The sequence below is a fragment of the Amborella trichopoda genome, chromosome 12 (assembly GCF_054954075.1).
Source record: "Amborella trichopoda isolate Santa Cruz 75 chromosome 12, AtrichopodaSantaCruz75HAP2 v2.0, whole genome shotgun sequence".
NCBI lineage: Eukaryota > Viridiplantae > Streptophyta > Magnoliopsida > Amborellales > Amborellaceae > Amborella > Amborella trichopoda.
The window spans coordinates 16,083,861-16,103,599 of NC_142347.1; the positions used below are offsets into that span (position 1 = coordinate 16,083,861).

General features: G+C 37.8%; 3 protein-coding genes across 10 annotated transcripts in view; 1 reads left to right on the top strand and 2 right to left on the bottom strand.

The window, feature by feature from the left end:
• The window catches only part of HOS15 (WD-40 repeat family protein), a 43,733-nt gene extending 33,489 nt beyond the window's left edge, over positions 1-10,244 (top strand). For 2 of the 8 annotated variants that reach the window (XR_016046169.1, XR_016046166.1), the window contains exons 8-15: positions 13-171; positions 289-413; positions 646-720; positions 1,019-1,072; positions 1,165-1,238; positions 7,079-7,233; positions 9,453-9,527; positions 9,635-10,244. Coding sequence is in view for 4 of the 8 variants with exons in the window: in XM_088854190.1 (XP_088710316.1) it covers positions 13-171; positions 289-413; positions 646-720; positions 1,019-1,072; positions 1,165-1,238; positions 9,453-9,527; positions 9,635-9,854 (782 nt within the window). In the remaining 4 variants the exon portion in view is untranslated. The remainder of the gene's footprint in view (positions 1-12; positions 172-288; positions 414-645; positions 721-1,018; positions 1,073-1,164; positions 1,239-7,078; positions 7,234-9,452; positions 9,528-9,634) is intronic. The other 6 variants (XR_016046170.1, XR_016046167.1, XM_088854190.1 and 3 more) reach the window with 3 other exon arrangements.
• Positions 10,245-10,294: 50 nt separating this feature from the next.
• Positions 10,295-12,675, bottom strand: LOC18434180 (Tetratricopeptide repeat (TPR)-like superfamily protein). Its single transcript, XM_011625047.3, has one exon. The coding sequence runs from the start codon at positions 12,440-12,442 to the stop codon at positions 10,757-10,759; it is 1,686 nt and encodes a 561-aa protein (XP_011623349.1). The 5' UTR covers positions 12,443-12,675; the 3' UTR covers positions 10,295-10,756.
• A 4,933-nt stretch (positions 12,676-17,608) lies between these two features.
• On the bottom strand, positions 17,609-19,527 carry LOC18434179 (uncharacterized). The gene has a single exon (XM_006844253.4). It carries the CDS (start codon positions 19,456-19,458, stop codon positions 17,893-17,895), a length of 1,566 nt encoding a protein of 521 aa, XP_006844316.1. The 5' UTR covers positions 19,459-19,527; the 3' UTR covers positions 17,609-17,892.
• Between the last annotated feature and the right edge of the window lie 212 nt (positions 19,528-19,739).

The following is a 19,739-nucleotide window of genomic DNA, read 5'->3' on the forward strand; positions in this document are numbered from 1 at the left end:
TCCTTCCTTCAGGAGAGCTGAAGAATACATTAACAAAGCACAAAGGTCCCATATTTTCCTTGAAGTGGAACAAGAAAGGTGACAGTCTATTGAGTGGAAGCGTTGATAAAACAGCTATTGTCTGGGATGTGAGGAGTGGGGAGTGGAAGCAACAATTTGAGTATCATTCAGGTTATGTATGGTCTATGGAAGATAATGTCCTCTGTTCTTTTTTTCCCCTTTTTTGTGTCAATTAATTCTAACCCAAGATCTATCGTTCTGAACTATTGATTATTATTGCTCCTTTAGCAGCTCCAACCCTTGATGTTGATTGGCGCAACAATGTTTCATTTGCAACATGTTCGACAGACAGCATGATTTATGTTTGCAAGATAGGAGAGAGAGCTCCTATTAAGATTTTCTCAGGCCACCAGGTTAATGCTATTCCACACTGAATATCTTCTTTGAGGATCTAATTGGGCCCTTTGAATAGTATATTTGTTGCTATATGTTTTTATTATGTGTTTATGCTTGTAGATTGACAGTTAGATATCTGGAATAATGCATTAATGAATGTTCTTGTAATACCATATCCTCATAAGACCTCAGTAGCATTTGAGAAATACCATTATTGTAACAGAGTTCAATTTCTGCTTGCAATTGCAGGGTGAAGTGAATGCCATAAAATGGGATCCTACAGGCTCGTTATTGGCTTCTTGCTCTGATGATTTCACTGCAAAGGTGGTGACTTCATTATTTTGTGATCTACCATATAAAATTTGAATCTTGACCTTCCGATGTAGCAAACAAGATCTAGTTCAATTGCTTGTATACCTTTTCATTCTGCACTTATTGCAGTGTAAACATTGGACAACATTATGTTCACTATTATGTCTGTTGTACTACTTTATGTCCTGCAGTAAGCAAAATGTTGTTCGCTATATTATGGTGTAGGTAGATACCAACTATTAATGTGAGTGGCAAACATTAAAAGCAAGAAGAAAGAGAAGTTGCTAATTTACAATATGATTTGTTGCAGATCTGGAGTTTGAAGCAGGATAAATGCTTACATGATCTAAGAGAGCACACAAAGGTTTTCTTTACTTGCTTTTGAAGTATTGCTTTTCTTTTTTCACTGATGAGTGACGACATTCACATGGATTTTGACTGAAAAAAATACCACAGGAAATATATACTATTAAATGGAGCCCTACTGGCCAAGGTACCAACAATCCCAATCAGCAATTGTTATTAGCGAGGTAAGGGCACACTGTACCTTTTGTTTAAAGGGCAATGTTTTGTGGACTCTTTAACATATGGAACCTGTAGGGGGTTTTTCTTTGGCATTTTTTCCCTTGTTGTCTTCATTGCTTACGGACTTTCTATATAGATTTTGCATACAATGACACTTCACATCACCTCAGCTATGTGATGTTCACAGTGAATGGCTGGGGTATGTCGTTCTTTTGCGCAAATTGTGTCAAATTCTTTGACATACTTTGAATGGATGAATGACATAATTCAGCACACAAATCAGCTCTGCCTTGTTGGCATTTGATGGCTGATAAAGACTGTAACGATCAAAGATAGGAGAGACTTTTTTTTTTATGATTTTTTGTTAATAAAACACAAAGACAAAAGCTATAAATAGACTGGAAGACTCTGTTTTTTATGTTTTTTTTATATAAAAGAACTCAAAGGAGAGAATATTGGTCAAATGAACACAATACTTTGTTTTTGGTACTTTTGATAGAAAAGGAAGAAACAATAATTACGAAAAGAGACAACTGAGCTACTGAGAGAACAAGGAGAGACAGATAGAGAGAGAGCGAAAGAGAGAGAGAGAGAGGATCTTTGAATCACTGTATCAAAGGGTTAAAAAAAGGGATGGAGATGAGAGGTTTCAGATCTCCTGGTGAAGGATTACACTTGATACCCGGCTCCCTAATTAGCTCACTGAGATGAAACAGACGAGAGGCACAAAAAAAAAGGCTTGCTAGGACTTGGGTCTGAGACCACCTAGCAGTTTCTTTTTAAACGGACTTACTATCAGAGAAGACAACCCTTAATGAAAGACTTGGCAATTTTCTGGATTAATGTACCGAAATGAACCTATTAGATGATCTCACTTGAGAGATTCCGAGAGTAACTCCCATTCAAGCAATTGCTCAAAATTTTTTTTTTTGGATGAACTTAACCTGTAATTGCGCAATATTCAACTCTTATGCTTCATTTAATTGGAATGGTTACATGTTGGATCCTTATTGTCATCTAAACTTTATCCCAACTATTTGGGGTCAGTTCCACGAATTCTGTTATGCTATTCCGCTCTATAAGAGCCATACCCTAATCAAACCATAAGTCACAATATTCTTGTCGCTACTTCCATGCATGTCCTTTTGGGCTTTTACCTTACACTTTTAGTGTGTTCCACAATGGTTACATATTTATATAAGAAAAAGGGCCTAATACCACCTTTACTTCATTTCAGGTGGTTTACATCAAGTCATTGGAAAAAACTTAAAGATCCTATAAGAGGGGCTACTTTAACCCATTTTTACAAAAGTTAGGACTTCTCATCTTTACATCGGAAAAGAAATCTTTTTACATAGCTAAAAAAACAAAAGGACCCTTTTTAACCTGAAGTTCTTCAATACAAGCAATTGGAATCTCTTTTTATAAACCTGCTTTATAAAAGTGAAGGAATCTGATGAACTTACTCTGTAAAAGTATAAAGGAATCTTCTATAATTATTGACTTTCCAGTACATATACCTTTTTTTCTTCAATGGCTTTATCTAATTCTTCCTTTGTTTCTTTATCTACAATGCCCATTATATTTCTTTGTTCTGAGAAAATGGCTCTGATCTGCTTTGGCGCACTTGAGGGACATTGGGCTGCACAATACCCTTCTTACTTACAAGCATAACAGGGTCTTGTGGATCATGTTGTTTAGTCTAAAAGGCCTGTTGTTTTTGTTGAAACTGAAAGTCTGAAAGGCCTTCTATGATTTTTTTTTATTTTGGAATTTTTGGAATATTATATGTTTCAACTCCTTTGATACTATTGCACATCTTAGGATCAATCTTAAGGAAATGTTTTGATGCACCTATGTGATACTGTAACTTTTTAATTTCAAGGCGAGCAAATATCCAATAACCTCAGATAATACTAAAGAATCTAAGGCTATGCCCTTAATCGAAATTGTTTCTACCACCATCTCAGCAATACTTTCTGGAGCACCTAAATATGTAGCATTATGCATAAGCCTTCTGTGGAGTCCCATCCTATAACTTTATTGGATAAAGCTTTTAGAAAATTTCTCAAATTTTTCTAGTTCAGTCAATTTTCTTTATGTTAATAATATCATGTCCATAGCTGCCTGACTAGCATGTTGAGCTATCAGCAAATTTTGAACCCAGCTCAACCAATCCTCTTTCTTTGATGGCATATTTTTCCTGGTTAGTTGACTTTTGTCACCAATACAGAGCTTTTCATTGGAACGTCCTTACAATACTATCCACATCTTCTTTGACCCATGTTCTCATTTCTTGCATCATATGACAATGATGGATCCAAGAAATTGTGTTTCTTCTCCTCCTCTGGTGGTGGTTAATCCATTTATATTCAAAATGGAATATCAATTCCAAGATCTCTTATTCCTTAAATTGCCTCTGTGAATCTTGTCATTTTTATTTGGGGATTAATGCTAGAATTTTAATAATTTATCTCACTGTTTTGTTAGGGCTTAGAATTTTAATCATTTATCTCACTGTTTTGTTAGGGCTTTCTTGAAATACTAAAGAATGCCTTTGATTCTAGAATGCTTTGATTCTTCCTCTTTTTTTCTTCTTCTTATGAGTCTCTCTTTCTTTTGACATATTCAAATGATCTTCATGAATTTCGAAATTTTTTTCTTTTCCCTTGTATTTTTCTTTTTTCTTCATGTTGTTTTGTTTCTGCCAATAATTCAAGATTTTCTTGATTTCGTTAAGCTGATTTTTAATCGCGGATAATCTTCATAAATTTCTAAAATTTTTTCTTTCCCCTTGTATTTTTCTTTTTTCTTCATGTTGTTTTGTTTCTGCCAATAATTCAAGATTTTCTTGATTTCGTTAAGCTGATTTTTAATCGCCGAGATATACTTTTCAGCAAATGAAGTCCAATGCAACAAATAATTCAACTGCCTAGTTTCATCACTCTGAACTTTCTGGGAATTGATATTTTGCAGCAGTAAATAACTGGCATCAACTCTCAACATAGAACACTTTCTTCCTGTAATTGAGTAGGGGTATTTGTGGAGTAGGCTATTTATGGCAGCCATACTCCATCTACTGCAATTTTTTTTCATCATCTTCACTTATTTGAGTAGTTTTGAACATTTTTATTTGGGCAGAATTTGTGTTTGGAGAATTTAGCCTTTGGAGGAGACTCCAATTGGATTGTAGGCAAACAAGTGGAAGAGCTTTGATGATGAGGTTCTGAATGGATTAAAGAAATTGTTCAATAATGAATATCTGATCTATGAGGTTTTTTGGGAAGCCAATTAAAATCTACTCTTTTTTTTTCATAGATCTTTGAGAGTCTAAATATTTAGAGATATTCGGAAAACCAGTGATAAACGCATTAGTATTTATAGTCGGTCCTAATTCATCGACATAGTTTGAGTATTTTGGTAAACATATACCATAATCTAACCTAGAACAGATAACAACACTATCTGTTAAATGGAAAAAATACACTTTGATGCTATAGCAGCATATACAGACCACCCTTGTAACAAATCTATTCTTGTTATCTCTATACAATTATAAAAGCTTTGGTAATAAACCCATCATTTAAACATAATGAAAAATTGGGTCGTATAGCACAAACCATCTTTGTCAAAATTACCCCTAAATTGACATAATAAAGCTTTTTCCAGGTTATATGCATAACATCTAATAAAGCCACTAAATTAAATTATAACTAGAATTTGAATATATACTAAAATATCAATTTGCGCAATATTACTTTCATTTTTTTTATCAATCCACCTTTTTACTTCAGTTTTTTCAGAAAAAGGGTAAAAATGTTGGACAAAGACCTTCACCCTTTACATGTAAATTTACTTCTGTTTTACAAATGGATTTTAACAGTGAGTCTAAAAAGATATATAATCCAAATATTCTTTTTTTGACCTCCGGAAATTTTATATTTCCTTGTTTATCAATAAAACCTTCTTGCTTAATGATGAAAGAATGGAAAGAAGAGGTCCCAGTAAGCTGAGGAATAGAATTTGGATTTCCAGGGTATTCTGAAAAAGCATCTCAAGCGCAGGTAAGAGAATTCCTTGAAGATGAAAAATCTGAAGCTGATGCAGACGAATGTCGAGGGCGAATCATATTTTGACTGAATTTCCTTTCATATTCTAGTGATCCAACAATTTGTTTAGCAACTTTGTTTCTTTGTTATCTTCGTATTTATTAAATATTGGAGGTTGAGTACAATCTGTCTGTTTTTCCTCTGATTTCAGATTTTCGTAATCCTCAAATCGAGAAGGTTTAGATATATCATCATCTAAGGATTCTCGACTTTGTTCCGCCCTTTTCTTTTTTTCTTTATCTTCTTATATCTTGAGATTTCTCTTGCCCTTTGGATTGAGGTACTGAAATTCTTCTGCTGACTCTTTTTCAAGATAGGAACGGACCAATAAACAGTTCTCAACATAACTTGAAACCACCCATCTCAATCAAGAGCTTCTCGATGAGAAAGTATGTAAATTTTGGGAAATTATCCAAATACTCATAAGAGATGCACAATTTAACATTTTCGCTTTTGCAACCATTCCAACTCATGATCTTGTTCTTTCCATGTGTATTTTAAGTAAAATCAAACGATATGAGTAAAGTGTTAAATAGTTAATATCTCATGGATCTTTTAATAAATTTCCCCAAAAGAAAATAAAAAAAATGGAAATCCACGCATACTTCTCAAAAAAAAATAGAAATTTCCCCAAAATTTTTCACCATCCAGCTCTGTGATATGTCTCTTCACTAAACAATCTTATCTATAGGGATCAGTTCTGTTTTCCATTCTGAATTTCCAATACTCCTTTGAATTCGATGGACTGATATTGGCATAATGATTTATCAGGAAGGATATACGTGAGCATATGTTCACCAAACTATTTGGAAAGTATATGCAAATGCATTTTTTTTGGCTCATACTCAAAATAATCCCAGGCTCTGAATGGGTGATCTTTTCAGGAAAATTCCTTAGGGAAAATGATCTCTTATTGTAATAAATTTATTTTCGACCATCCCTTTTTCTCATTTGGAACAAAGTTGCTGAAGAAATGAGAAAGACTAAAAACTGACTTATGAAGTAGAAAAACAGCTAATCCCACCATGTCTGTTAGCGCAATAATTGGACAGCAACTGTAGGTTATGGGCTCACAAAGGAAAATATTCGACATGGATGACCCTTTTTTTTTATTTTTATTTTTATTGTGATTTCTATAAGAAACTTCACATCATATTAGCCATCCGATGTCTACAGGGAATGTCTGGTTTATCTCAATTTTTTTGACAGACTTTGACTAGAGGAACAATGCAACTCAACTAATGCCTTTTTGACATCTGACGGCTGGAGTGATGTGAATAGAGATTTTTTTTCCTGTAATTATTTCTTCCATGTATGTGATATTCAATATTATTCTTTTGGTACGGTGCCTAATGATATATTCATGGCACGTTGGGAGCTTAACCTGAATCATAACTTGTTAGTTAGATATGACTTCTCCCACGAGGCATGTCTATTGTGGGTTCCTTGTTTCCTACGAAGTTCTCCTTTGGTGAAAGCAGTGACAGGAGCGGAGCCTTGTTTGGTGGTTACTGACCTAACTCTAAAATCTTTATCATCAGAATTTTTTTTTGTTTGGTAACTGTTTGATAGCTGAATTTCATTAATATAAAACATTGATGTGCAAGTGTGTTTCTTTTCTTCCCAAAGCTGAGTCTTCATGTCCTATCTCAATATCTGAAATTCAGTGACTGTTACATGGGATTTGGATATGCTTCCTTTGCTAGTGCACCGACTTCTTCATTTGTCTTCCTCAGGTGTAACTTTAAATTGGTCTTATGGTTCGAAATTTCTTCAACGATGCCGTCATCTGCCAAGGACCGGTGTTCCTGCCACTACCTAATGTTATGGCATTGGAGGAGTGCCATTCTATGAGGATATCTTTACTTTTCGTTTTGAAATTCTTGCGCCTGTGAGTTTTGATCTGATCTCTACCTCATTTGAAGTACAGGCATGAAGTTTGTTAAGATCTCGCTGTGATGGTCCCTCAGTAAGCCACATATGGCAGCAGGTCCCAGGTTTCCTAAGAGCTGCAATCAATGTTTAATTTTGAGCAATCTTTAGGTGTACGATGCCACATTTTCTGCTTGTATCCATTGAATTGGTTTCTTCCCTTCTAGTTTCCAGATTCTTTAGGCCTGTAATAAGTGAACTGATTGTCACCTCATTTGAAGAACACGCAGGGAGTGGAACATAGTGGGTCATTAAGATCTTTTGGTGAAAGTCTCTCAAAAGGCAACCATACTAGCCCGTCTTCTCCATGAGAACTGCAATTGAAATTTAGATTCAAGCAACCTTCATGGGGAGGATGCCACTTTTGCTGCTTACTTATCTGCTTGTCTTCTAATTGGTTTCAAAGTGCACCATACTACATCCAAAAGTTCTTTTCGTGACTTTGCCCCATGATATAATAGCAGCTTTAATTGGTGTTTTCATGCTTTCCACCCGTTCTCCCTTCCTCCTAAAGCACATGCTTCTATTTTTCACCAGATAATTTGGCCTCAGACCACAATCACAGGTCCTTGATATGTGCAGCCCATGGTAAACAGGAAAAAAAACCAATAGAACAAGCCATTGATTTCCATTTGGTCTCTCTAGCTGAAGTAAGGCCCTTCCACTTAAAGAGCGTTGAAGAAAATATCACCGGAGTATGGTGGCTTGGTTTGGTCGGCCAACCTATTAGTAAAAACTACAGTCCTGAGCCCTGGCTTATTGATGTAATTTTCTTTGCGTATGTTGTCGCAAATTTTTTCAATTGTCCTGTACTAGTGCTCCTATGTGAAGAATTATTTTTAGCTGTTTTATATGGAGAGCATCTCGGGATGGAAAAAATAAGTAACTGCAAGGTCTAGATCACTATTTTTTTGGGGAGACTATACCTCAAGCAGGATGAGATTGGTTATGTTGTCTCCATGATTTGTTAATAGTTAGATGTTTGTGTAAGGAATGAATTGGAATGTGGAAAAAGAAAATGGAATGTATAATTATGTTTCTGTTGGTAGGCTAATCTTAGGGACAACAAGATTCAGTATTGTTTCGATTTGATTGCAGCTGGTATTTTTTTTCTTAGATGCTGGCCAGAAATCTGGCATGGTACATAATAGAGGAGATAAAGGTGACAAAATCTAGATGTGAACTTATTTAAGAAAACTAGAAAATCAATGATTATAATTTCCAAACGGATGGGGTTTCTATGAGTCAGCCGACTCATACTGTACACATGCGGGCGCCTTCTTAAACCTATGTTAGAGATGGATTTTTAATGCAAGATTTTAGAGATTTATGATCGAGGTTAAGATGATCATGAATATGAAAAAAAATATACAAAAATTTTAATATTTAAAATATTATTCCAAAGGGAATTTCTAGGCTGTCCAAATTTATTTTAGCCCCGTGGTTTTTCCACAGCCTCCATCTTAAAGATGGACATTGGTGAGTCAGCGGGGTCTTGCACTCGCTGACTCACAAACAACTTTTCCTTTCCCAAAATTTGTTAATTTGGGTCTTGTTTTGATTGCTTGAATGATTTTTTTCCTCCAAGAACTGAAATGAGGAATTGAATGCCTATGTGAAGGAGGTGAAAAAGTTTGCCATCTATACTTTGGGGGTTAAAGTACAATTTCTCTAAGTGCCCAGGACCACAGAAATACTAAGGAATATGAGCAATGACATGCAACTGTCTGAAGGGAGTAAGAAGTTTTAACATTTGTACCATCTGTGTCAAAGCTGGAATGTAATTATCCCATATTTTCTTCTGTGGAGTCTTCTTGGACCTCACGAAAGGTTCACTTGATATGACTGTGGGATACATAGGCAAAGCATGATCAATGGAAATCTTGCGTTTTTAATATTGCTTAGTTAGTTCTGTAGCCATTTATGATACCACAGTTATCAATGGAAAAGCTAATCATCAGAAACATAGTCTATGATAAGACATTTGAATGTTGCAAATAAATAACTAAAAACTGAATCCAGATTGTGTTTCAGTATTTTTGTTCTTGAGATGACACCTCATCATCAGAATTAAGTAGGTATATTATCTTTATTTATACAATTTGTACTTAGAGAGCTGAACCATAGTTGGGTTGTTCCTCATGTGGACTGTAGTTGATATATTCATTTCTGTCTCAGTGCTTCATTTGACTCGACGGTGAAGCTGTGGGATGTGGAGCAAGGTGTTATGCTGTCCAGCTTGAATGGTCACAAGTATGATCTTGACTGTCTTTATTTCTCTATTTTTTATTTGTTATTTGTTCATTTTTTGGGCCTGGGTTGTGATTATTCCAAGTTTTCTGTTTTGGCAAAATTATCAGAGAACCTGTGTATTCAGTTGCATTCAGCCCGAGTGGAGAGTTTCTGGCAAGCGGGTCGTTCGACAAATGCATACACATCTGGTCCGTGAAGGATGGGAGGCTTGTGAAGACTTACACAGGAAGTGGAGGGATATTTGAAGTGTGTTGGAACAAGGAGGGCGACAAGGTTGCCGCTTGCTTCTCCAACAGTACAGTCTGTGTTCTGGACATCAGAATGTAGAGATTTGTGTATGGCTAGCCCATCCCCCATCAATTATGTCCTGTGGTTTACCAGTTCCATAAGATTATGCTCCATTGGGAGGTTTCGCCTAGGTCAATGGTGATGGTGATCTAGCACTTGGGGCACTAGTTATTGTTTGTGTACCCCATTATGTAAAATATTGCCATGCACAATCACTGCATTTGATGTTAGTGTGCGCTCAAGATTTGGTTCCACTAGCAATCCATGGAAATCTCGTGTAATGGCCCCTCTTCCTCAAGCCCAACTTTCAGGGAGAAATTCGATGTTTTAGATAGTAGTTAAGACTATGAGTGGTCCATTAACCGCTCGTGTAGATAACTGGGAGTTATATTTACTAATATTTAATGTGTTTATGGTTTTGACAGTAAATATTTACTTTCTCATGCCATCTTCATTTCTTCAAATTTAGTAAGCATAAATTTCAGCAATGAACTCCAAGTTTCATTTGCACAATCCGGATCAGTTTTTACATGGGTTCCATGAAAGCTTTTCTAAAATATTTTTTTAGGATTTGATTATGTACATCTCCCATTAAGTCATGAGGTACCCATAGTTGGCCAACGGATGTGCTACCACCTTCTATCTCCATCATTGACACAAGTTGAATCCACAGCTCTCCTCAATTTCCAAGTGAATTTTGACGGATATTGAGGGAGTCAATCATACTACTTTGAATGATTGTGTATCTCTGGAAAAGAGAAAATGATTGACATCTCTGCAAAATAGCGAAAATGATTGTGATCTCTGGTCGTTTGCTTGTGCCCAGTTTTCTTCCATATTGGCTCCATTGCATCGTGACAATGCGAGAAGATACAAACGTTCTCAACTGTTTTGATATGTTGTCTTGAATGCTATGAAGTTCCTTTTGAGCCTCTTCAATATTATGCAAAAACTACATTGGTCTGCGGAATATATCCTTCAGATTTCAGCAAACTATTCAACTTATCCATCATATCGTAGATCTCCTTCACCTTTGGGTGTTTCAGGTCCCCTGCAACGAACTCATGGATCTTGTTATCGACTTCAATTGAGCTACACCCAGGCTCCTTTACTATTCCGCTCTCTCTCATCAAGGTCCTCACTCTTGCCACCTCTTCCCAGTTACCAGCTGCAGCATAAATGTTGGAGAGAAGAACGTAGGTTCCAGAATTCGCATTTCCACTTTGAACTATGAATTCAGATATACTTTTCCCTAGCTTGACGTTTCCATGGAGCTTGCATGCACTCAGAAGGGCCCCCCATATAACTGGGTCAGGTTCAATACTCATGCCCTTCACTAGGTTGTATGCTTCTTCCAAATGCCCTGCACGCCCGAGAAGATCAACCATGCAACCATAGTGTTCTATCTTCGGCTCGATTCCATACTCTTCCTTCATGGATTGCAATAACCTTTGACCCTCTTTCACAAAACCTGCATGGCTACATGCATTGAGCAGCCCAATGAATGTTATATCAGTAGGGGTAAGCCCTAATCCACACATTCGATTAAAGAGTTTCAATGCCTCTATGGTCTGTCCATGCATGGCATAGCCAATTACCATTGCATTCCAAGCTACAACATCTTTTCTGAGCATAGCATTAAACACAGAGCGTGCATCCTCCAAGCTCCCACACTTGCAATACATATCTATGAGAGCAGTGCTAACGAACAAGTTTGAAGAAAAGCCATTGTTATCGATGTAAGCATGGAGCCACTTGCCTGAATCCAATGCCCCTAAATGAGCACAAGCCGAGAGCACTGAGAGCATGGTTACTTCGTTGGGTTTTATATTCTCTGAGAGCATTTGTTGGAAAAGAGTCAAGGACTCACTGAAATGACCATGTTGGGTGTACCCATCAATTATTGCATTCCAACATATGGCATCTCTCTCATTCATTTCGTCAAAGAGCATTCGAGCATCGTCTAACTCGCCCCTCTTTGTGTAGCAGGTGATCATGGCAGTGTAAGAAACAATGCTTTTGTGGAGCATTTGATCGAACAGTTGACGAGCAGCTTCGAGCTTCCCAAACCTCGCATACATGTCTATGAGTGATGATTGAACGAAAGAATCATCGCCCAATTGAAGTTTAAGGACATGGCCATGCGCCGCCTCCCCTTCTCTTACTAGAAGTTCCATTGAGAAGGCTTTCAAGAGGGAGGAGAAGGTATAGGCATTGGGCTCAACCCCTCCATCCTGCATTTGGTAATACAGGAGGATGGCCTCCTTATATAATCCATTCAGTGCACAACCCCTAATTATAGCAGTCCAGAAGAATACATTGGGTTCATGCACTTGATCGAAAAGAAGGCGTGCTTGGTTCACGAGACCGGAAGATGAGTACGAGCGAAGGAGTTTGAATTGCAACAAAGGGTTGCGGTCCAGACCATTTCTGAGGATGGATGCATGGATTTGGACGAGGTGAGAGGCGGTTTTGCATGAACCTAGCAATAATTTGATCCTGTCTGGTAGTTGGAGGTGAGGAGGCCTGGTGAGGGTTGGGTTGGTAATAAGAGAAGGAGATTGGAGAGAGCAGTAGAGGTTGAGGGAATGTGAAGATGGCGGGGACATGGTGAAGACGACGACCATGATTCTTTTGTTCCTTCCTTTGCTCCGGCAAGTTTTTGATACGTGCTTTGGAGCCTGGTTTTACGACTCGGTTTCTCCAGGACAGGGAATCATCTCCAGTTTCACAAAGTCGTTGGTTCCACTCTTTGGATCCTGTATTTTTTTTTTGGTAAAAAATTATGTAATCTCCTAAATTTTAAAAAGGGTTATAGAAAAAAGAAAAATGTTTATAAGTGAGAGTGTTCCGAGGTTAGAAAACCTTTTAATTGAGGGCCTGCATGAATATAAAGAAGAAGTTTATTTCAAATTTTAAAAATAATGTATTTTGTAACAAATTATCTAAACGGTTTATTTTCAAGATTTTCAAGTGCTTATTGCTTTGGGCAAGCTTCCTAGGCTTCCTTGACAACATAAAACTTATAAGCTTCCCTTTATCCAACCATCCATTACGAATGGTGGGCTAAGATTGTCTCAATCACAATATCACGTGTCTATACTATTTTATTTTTAATATTTTTTATATAAACTATTTTGACACCAAATTTTGTACGTCCAATCCTCTATTAAACTTGCACTATCGAAAAACATAAAAACAATATATCTAATAAAATAAAATGACCAAAATACCCCTGACAGTTTCAAGGGGTATTTTGGTCATAATATTTTATCGAAAAAGTATTCGTAATATTTTTTACAGGTGCGCCCCAATGAGAAGATGACACATACCAAAATTCATATCTATACAATTTGTAGTAAAAAAAAATAAAAATAAAATACCTGAAGATGTCGGATCGAAGATCAAACGGTGAGTGGCTCTCTTAATGAAAATTGGACGGCTAGATGGTAGGAGAAGCATTGATTTTCTATGCTGAAACTTGATTTATTCCCACCAAAATCACAATGCCTTGATGATTTATTCCCTTTTTCAATACTAGTTTTACTGATACTTGATTTTGATTTGGAAATCAAAATGAATATGAGGAGATATGAAGGAAAGTGCCTTTTTGTCAAATTTGCCATTTTTGGGTGGATTTTTGGGCCCATATGAAATCTGCCTTATAGATTTTAGTATTTTTGGGCTCATTTTAAAAGAGTAAAGATCTTATGAGACCCTTCCACATCCATGTATGTAGGACCCCAAAGGATCACTGTTAAATTTGGCACAGATCTCTAAAAAAGTTATCACATGGGTGTGAGTCTTGACTTATATAGAGATCTGTGTCAAATTTAATGGTGATCGTTTAGGGTCCTCCACACATGGGTGTGGGAGGGACTCATAGGATCATTACTCATTTAAAAAATATGCTCATAAAAATTCTAATGTTTTTGTTTTGAACCGAATACTTCCGCATTATATCTATTCAATGCTCATGGATGCATCATATTATTTGTTTATTCTTTATTACATTGTTGCTTATACATCTGATTTATTGATGGATTTTACATGAAGACAAAGATGCTGACTTTACTTATTAATTAGTATTTGTTTAATGTGGTTTTTTACTTTTCTTGACAGATATCGGCTTTACTTGTTATGTCTCAGATGTACGAGTGCAGATTGGTTTAACATAGAGTTGGTGAAATGATTTCCTTGCTAGGAGAAACAGAGGGCGCAGCAAAATCCTTGTCTTTGGAAGCAGATTGCATTAAGGCATCTTTTTTATAGTTCAATTGAAAGATAATTATGTTGTGTTGTCTCGATTCATAGAATTGCATCATTGTCCTTCGATGTATGTTGGATATTGGGATTCTCTTAGTTTTAGGTTTTGATACATTGTAACTTGATTTTTTTCATGTGGTGCTCGAATAAAATATGGTTATGCTTTGGGTTATTGATCATTGGGTAGGCAGGTGAAAGTGCTTGTGTGTGGAAGGAGTTGTTGAGCAGGAGATGTTTTATGATGTAAAAAATTAAAACCAGAAGAAAATAAAAATAAAAAGTTGAGAGAATATACCATCTCTCAAGGTCTGCAAGGGAATTCACTCCAAGGTTGAGAGCATATACCCTCTCTCAAGGTGTGCAAGGGAATTCATCCTAAAGTTGAGAGAATATACCCTCTCTCAAGGTTTGCAAGGGAATCCATTCCAAAAATCTCTTAACGATACCAAATTTTATTAACTAATATACCTCTTTTGCATTGAAAGGAAACCTTCCTTTAAATAGATTAAAAAATAAGATAAACATTAACAAGAAATACTCTCTCTACACTTTTCCTATTTTATCTATTCTTCCCTATTTTCTCTCTTCCCTTAACCTCATGTACCATAACCTTATCCTTTTACATTCCTAAACTAGCTCCCCTAATTTAACCTTATCTATTTATATTTCAAACTAAGTAACCCATATCAGTCAATAACTAATTAACCCAAATCCATAAATATCAACTCACACACAAACTCAATGCCCACAAATATCCCTGCGCACCTCCTCTCCTATTCTTGAAGAGATGAACTAAAGAATAATAAAAAATTAAAATAACCCTAATATTATTTGCATCATTCTCCCCAGTGATGAAGTCCCATCATGAGTCTCGATACTTTTTCTTCAAAACTGGTGCCTGCAACTGTATTCCAAGAGTAATTGTTGAATACGAGCTTGGGCTGATTATTCCTAACCAGGAATGGGTACAGCTCCAAATAAACAGCAAGTTCAATCGATGAACACGCTTGACCATGAAATTTTGGGAGATCCATTTTAATGTCAAACTTTCGTGGTCGTTCTATAGGACGTTTCGGATCTGGCTTCTCTATAGAACACGACGGATTTGGCTTGTAAATTTCTTCAATATGCTTGAAATCAACACCTTGGATTTGTCATGGAATTATCGGTGCAAGATGAATGTGGTTGTGAGTACTTTCTTCACGAGGAAGATTATTCTCCAACCGCTGCAACCTCTGATTCATCTCACATACTTCAATTCGAAAATCATCTAGGGCTTTAGTAAACTTTTCTACCCAACGATAATTCATAGCAGGAGTAGGATTAGCTTGATTGCTTACGTCTAACTTGCTAGCTTGATTGCTTAGATCTAACTTGCTCTCAGGATCTAACTTCTTGCTCTCAAGATCTGACTTGCTCTGATACCAATTGATGCAAAAAAAATAAAACAAAAATAAATAAATATAAAAAGTTGAGAGAATATACCCTCTCTCAAGGTCTTCACTCAAAGGTTGAGATAATATACATCTCTCAAGGTCTGCAAGGGAATTCACCCTAAAGTTGAGATAATATATCTTCTCTCAAGGTCTGTAAGGGAATCCATCCAAAAAATCTCTTTACGTGACCAAATTTTATTAACTTATCTACCTCGTTTACATTGAAGGGAAACCTCCCTTTAAATATACTAAAAAATAAGATAAACATTAACAAGAAATACTCTTTCTACACTTTTCCTATTTTATCTCTTCTTCCCTATTTTGTCTGTCTTCCCTTGACCTCACGTACCATCCCTCTTATCCAAAGCCTAAAAACTTACTTTTTATTTAACCTTATCTTTTTACATTCCTAAACTAGTTTCCCTAATTTAATCTTATCTATTTATATTCCAAACTAAATAACCCAAATCAATCAATAACTAATTAATCCAAATCCATAAATATCAACTCGCACACAAAGTCAATGTTCACAAATATCCCTGCGCACCTCCTTTCGTATTCTTGAAGAGATAAACTAAAGAATAATAAAAAATTAAAATAACCCTAATATTATTTGTATTATTTTCTTTCTCTAAAAATTACTTGGTTTTTTTGTCTTTTTTAAGAACTAATATGTGGTTCTCTCTCTAAGACAAGTGGTTTTTTCTCTTTAAGAGCCAGGTGATATGTATCTCATAATTCTCGGATAAGTACTAGGATTTGTTTGAAAGGCAAAATGGTCTTTTGTCATGCTTAAAAATTGGAAGTAAATTAGTGTCCGGATTTTGGATCTTATATAAAATTTGAATATTCAAAATTCGATGGGATTTGGATCTGGATTTGGATCCGGATCCAATGTATACTATTCGGATCCTCTGGATCTGGGTGGATCCAGCCCCGATCCAACCCATTTTCATCCCTACACAATAAGTGGACACGCCAGCCCATCTTTTCCCGTCACACATAGGACATGATGTGGCTGCCATGTGGCACCCATTACTTAGGTACCACATGTGTGGCTGTTCTCAATTATCATTGCGTCCAAACAAATTGAAAATCCTCAATTTAAATTAGTTTGGCATCACTAAAAACTAAGTGTGAGAGAATTTAGGATCCTATAAAAAAACAAATAGGTGACTAGGGCACTCCCCTCTGCTAGATCCAGAACCCTAAGTTATTTTTCTCGGATTGGCCCAACAAGGCTCATCTACAGACATTGAAAGGACCCATGGTTGGCTCATCAAAGCCAACCTCATGTATGGTTGGGTCCTAAATTTATAGTGGATTGAAGGTGCGCCTCGGATGACATACAGTCTTGCAGATGTAGGGGTCCTCTATCTTAGCACATATGCGTAACTCTCTCGATGGGGATCTTGGCTTGAGAGAGCGGCTTCATATTTGCAATGGTATATGCGCATGCGGTGAGAAGGCTCATGGTCATGGATTTTGGTTTATATCCTCTTAAACCCCAGTCGACTCACACACAACACATAAGAATACTCGAGCTCATAGTAGTTCTTAGAAATAGGCACCCCTAACTCACATTGCCATGAGGTATATACACAAACCTTGAATAGAGGAAACGCTCCAAACCTTTTGGTTCAAAAGCCCCTCAAGCACATAGACCTCCCTTCAAATCACATTTTGCCACGATCCGGTGAGACCAGGGTTCTGGATCACTCCCACTATCATAGATAACCGCAATAGACTGTTGGAATCGAGGCCTTGGAAGGACATAACTCCAACATAGAGTGTCGGCGTGGGTGTATTAAAAATAAAAACTGACAAAAACAATACTTCAGCATAAAATATGAAAAAGGGGATCATTTTTGTTACAAAAAAAAATTTTACAGTAATTTTTCCCTTGCTTTCTCAAAAATACGAAAAATCCTATATTTTATGGAAGATCAATGCCCAAGAAATAAGAAAAATTGCTTTTCAACTTTTACATTTTTTATTTTTGTTTTTTGGACTTCAGTCAGGTTTTGTAGATTGGATCATTTTTCAAACAAAAGAGGTCCAAAAATGTAAGAACTTTGCACTTGAGTATCATGCTTAAATAAATATGTTTTATCATGCTTAAATAAATATGTTTTACAAATAAAATTGCCGCCTTATACAATCTTTTTCCACATATACAATTGTGATGATCAGAACACTGTCTTCTTCAAATGTGTATTTGTATTATGGGGTGCAAGCCTCACGCAATGGCATCTCAAATCTGGTTCGTGGCACAAAAACAAAACGGAAATCAGAGTAGATACAGGGCCTCTTGACTGTGTTCAGTTATTTATATACAAACCAAGGATTGGGTCATTTTTTATAAACTGCCAACCCTAAGTTTTGGTACTGACTAATGTTGACTCCTCATCAATTACATGGAGACTGACCTCCTCAAACCACTCTACATAACGAGTCTCAAAGTAAGAAGTGTTACAGTCATTAGGAAAGTAACTCACCCAAACCTTGGCTCCCAACTTCCACTTCATCACACTGCCCACCACTTCCTTCAACAACCTCCAACTTACCCCTTCCCCACACTCATTACCAGTCAAAATCACCCCTCCCATCTTGTTAAATGCCCGATGGGTCCCTGAATACCGCCTCCGAAAACTACTTTTCGGCTCACCGCTGCCGGAAACCACACCTTGCTTCAACGAGGCCACCTCGCTACCACTTGTGTTATCGCACAGAGCTGCGTCGAAAACAACCGTGCTTCCCTCTGCGTACTGCTCCACATTCCAACTCCTCAGCCTTTCCCTCGTCGAAGTACTGGCCATGGCATTGACTGTCGGTATTTTTGACTTCCCAAAGCTACCCTTCACAGTTCTCTTGTTCTCTACCTTTCGCTCTGGGTTCGCTGTCGACTTGCTCAGGCTCAGGCCCACCACGGAGCCACCTGAGCTCACTTCGGGTCCAATCATGACGGAAATCCTTGAAGGGAAGTGCTTCTCTCCAATGAGCTCCTCGGCAGCTCCAAACCCAAGCCGGGTGACATCAACCCTCACATTGTCGACCCACAATCGAAACATGGCGTGGTCCCCCCGAACCTTCACCGAGTACTCGAACTGGACTATCACCTCCAATTGTTGGTGCGCCAGGACATAGCGCAACACTGACTTACCGGTTTCAAGTAATCCCTCGCAGGCACGTTGTTTTGTAGCTCGACGTAAGGCCAGGAGCGGAGCGTAACCCTTCAGGGCCAAAAATCCGCTGGTTGCCCTAATGTACGAGTAAGATGAGGCGCCACGCTCTTTGTCTGGCTGGCTTGATCCTAGGTCCTTGAGCAGCAGTGACTTGGTGAGAGCATAGGCCAGGGCGCGCATGAACTGAAGCTCGAGGTCTGCACCCACTGCTAAGAAGAATGACCTCATGGCCTCCTTACACGAGCCCACATCAAGCCCAGAGGCCAGTGTGCGGAAATACAGCGACCCAACATCTGCCGGTGCATCAAAGGCACAGAGCCAAAAGAGCCTGCAAGCAAATGCAAAGTTGAAAAAGGCCGACAGAGTGGTGTATGGCTGCGCCAGGAGTGCGGCCGCCACACTCGGTTGGAGGAAAACACGAGGAGACGGCATGTGTGAGTCCGGAGCGCGAGCTATGGTCTCTTCAAGGAGTTGGAGCAGAAGAGGGAGGAGGGTTCTTTCCATGGAGTTGGTGAGAAGAGGGCAAGGGTTTGAAACCCAGAGAGTGTTTGGTGAGGGCCAAAAGCCAGGTGCACAGAGGGAGAAGGTGACTAGTGCTTCTGTGTTGGAGCCCGCCGTTCTCTCAGCCCTAAAGAGCAAACTCTTAGGGTTGCCTTCTTTGTTAGTAGTGGTGCACAGTTCTAAGTGTGGAGGGGAGGTTGAATCGGGCCATTCATCAGGGTTGGGGAGGCTCTCTATCCATGCACACACATCCATAGCAAGATGGGGTTATGTTTACAGTGGGAAAAGAGATTAAGTTTTTAGAGAGAGTGGGCAGGCTTATTTGGGAGTAAGAAAGAGAGAGGGTGAGGGGGTGGGTTTTTTTATGGTGGGAATGGATGATTATGGAGTGGCCACAAAAGCAATTCCTGACATCAGACAAAATGGGTGGCCTAGAAAAGTCCACATGTACATTTGGGGCTTGTTAATGGTGATGAATGGACGATAATGATGTGGCTTGTGACATTGGCTAGGGCATGAAGTTGTGGAAGAGAAGA

Bases quoted from the DNA above. Each gene is read 5' to 3' on its own strand.
- LOC18434180 (XM_011625047.3), bottom strand. From the start codon at position 12,442: ATGGTCGTCGTCTTCACCATGTCCCCGCCATCTTCACATTCCCTCAAC.
- LOC18434179 (XM_006844253.4), bottom strand. From the start codon at position 19,458: ATGGATGTGTGTGCATGGATAGAGAGCCTCCCCAACCCTGATGAATGG.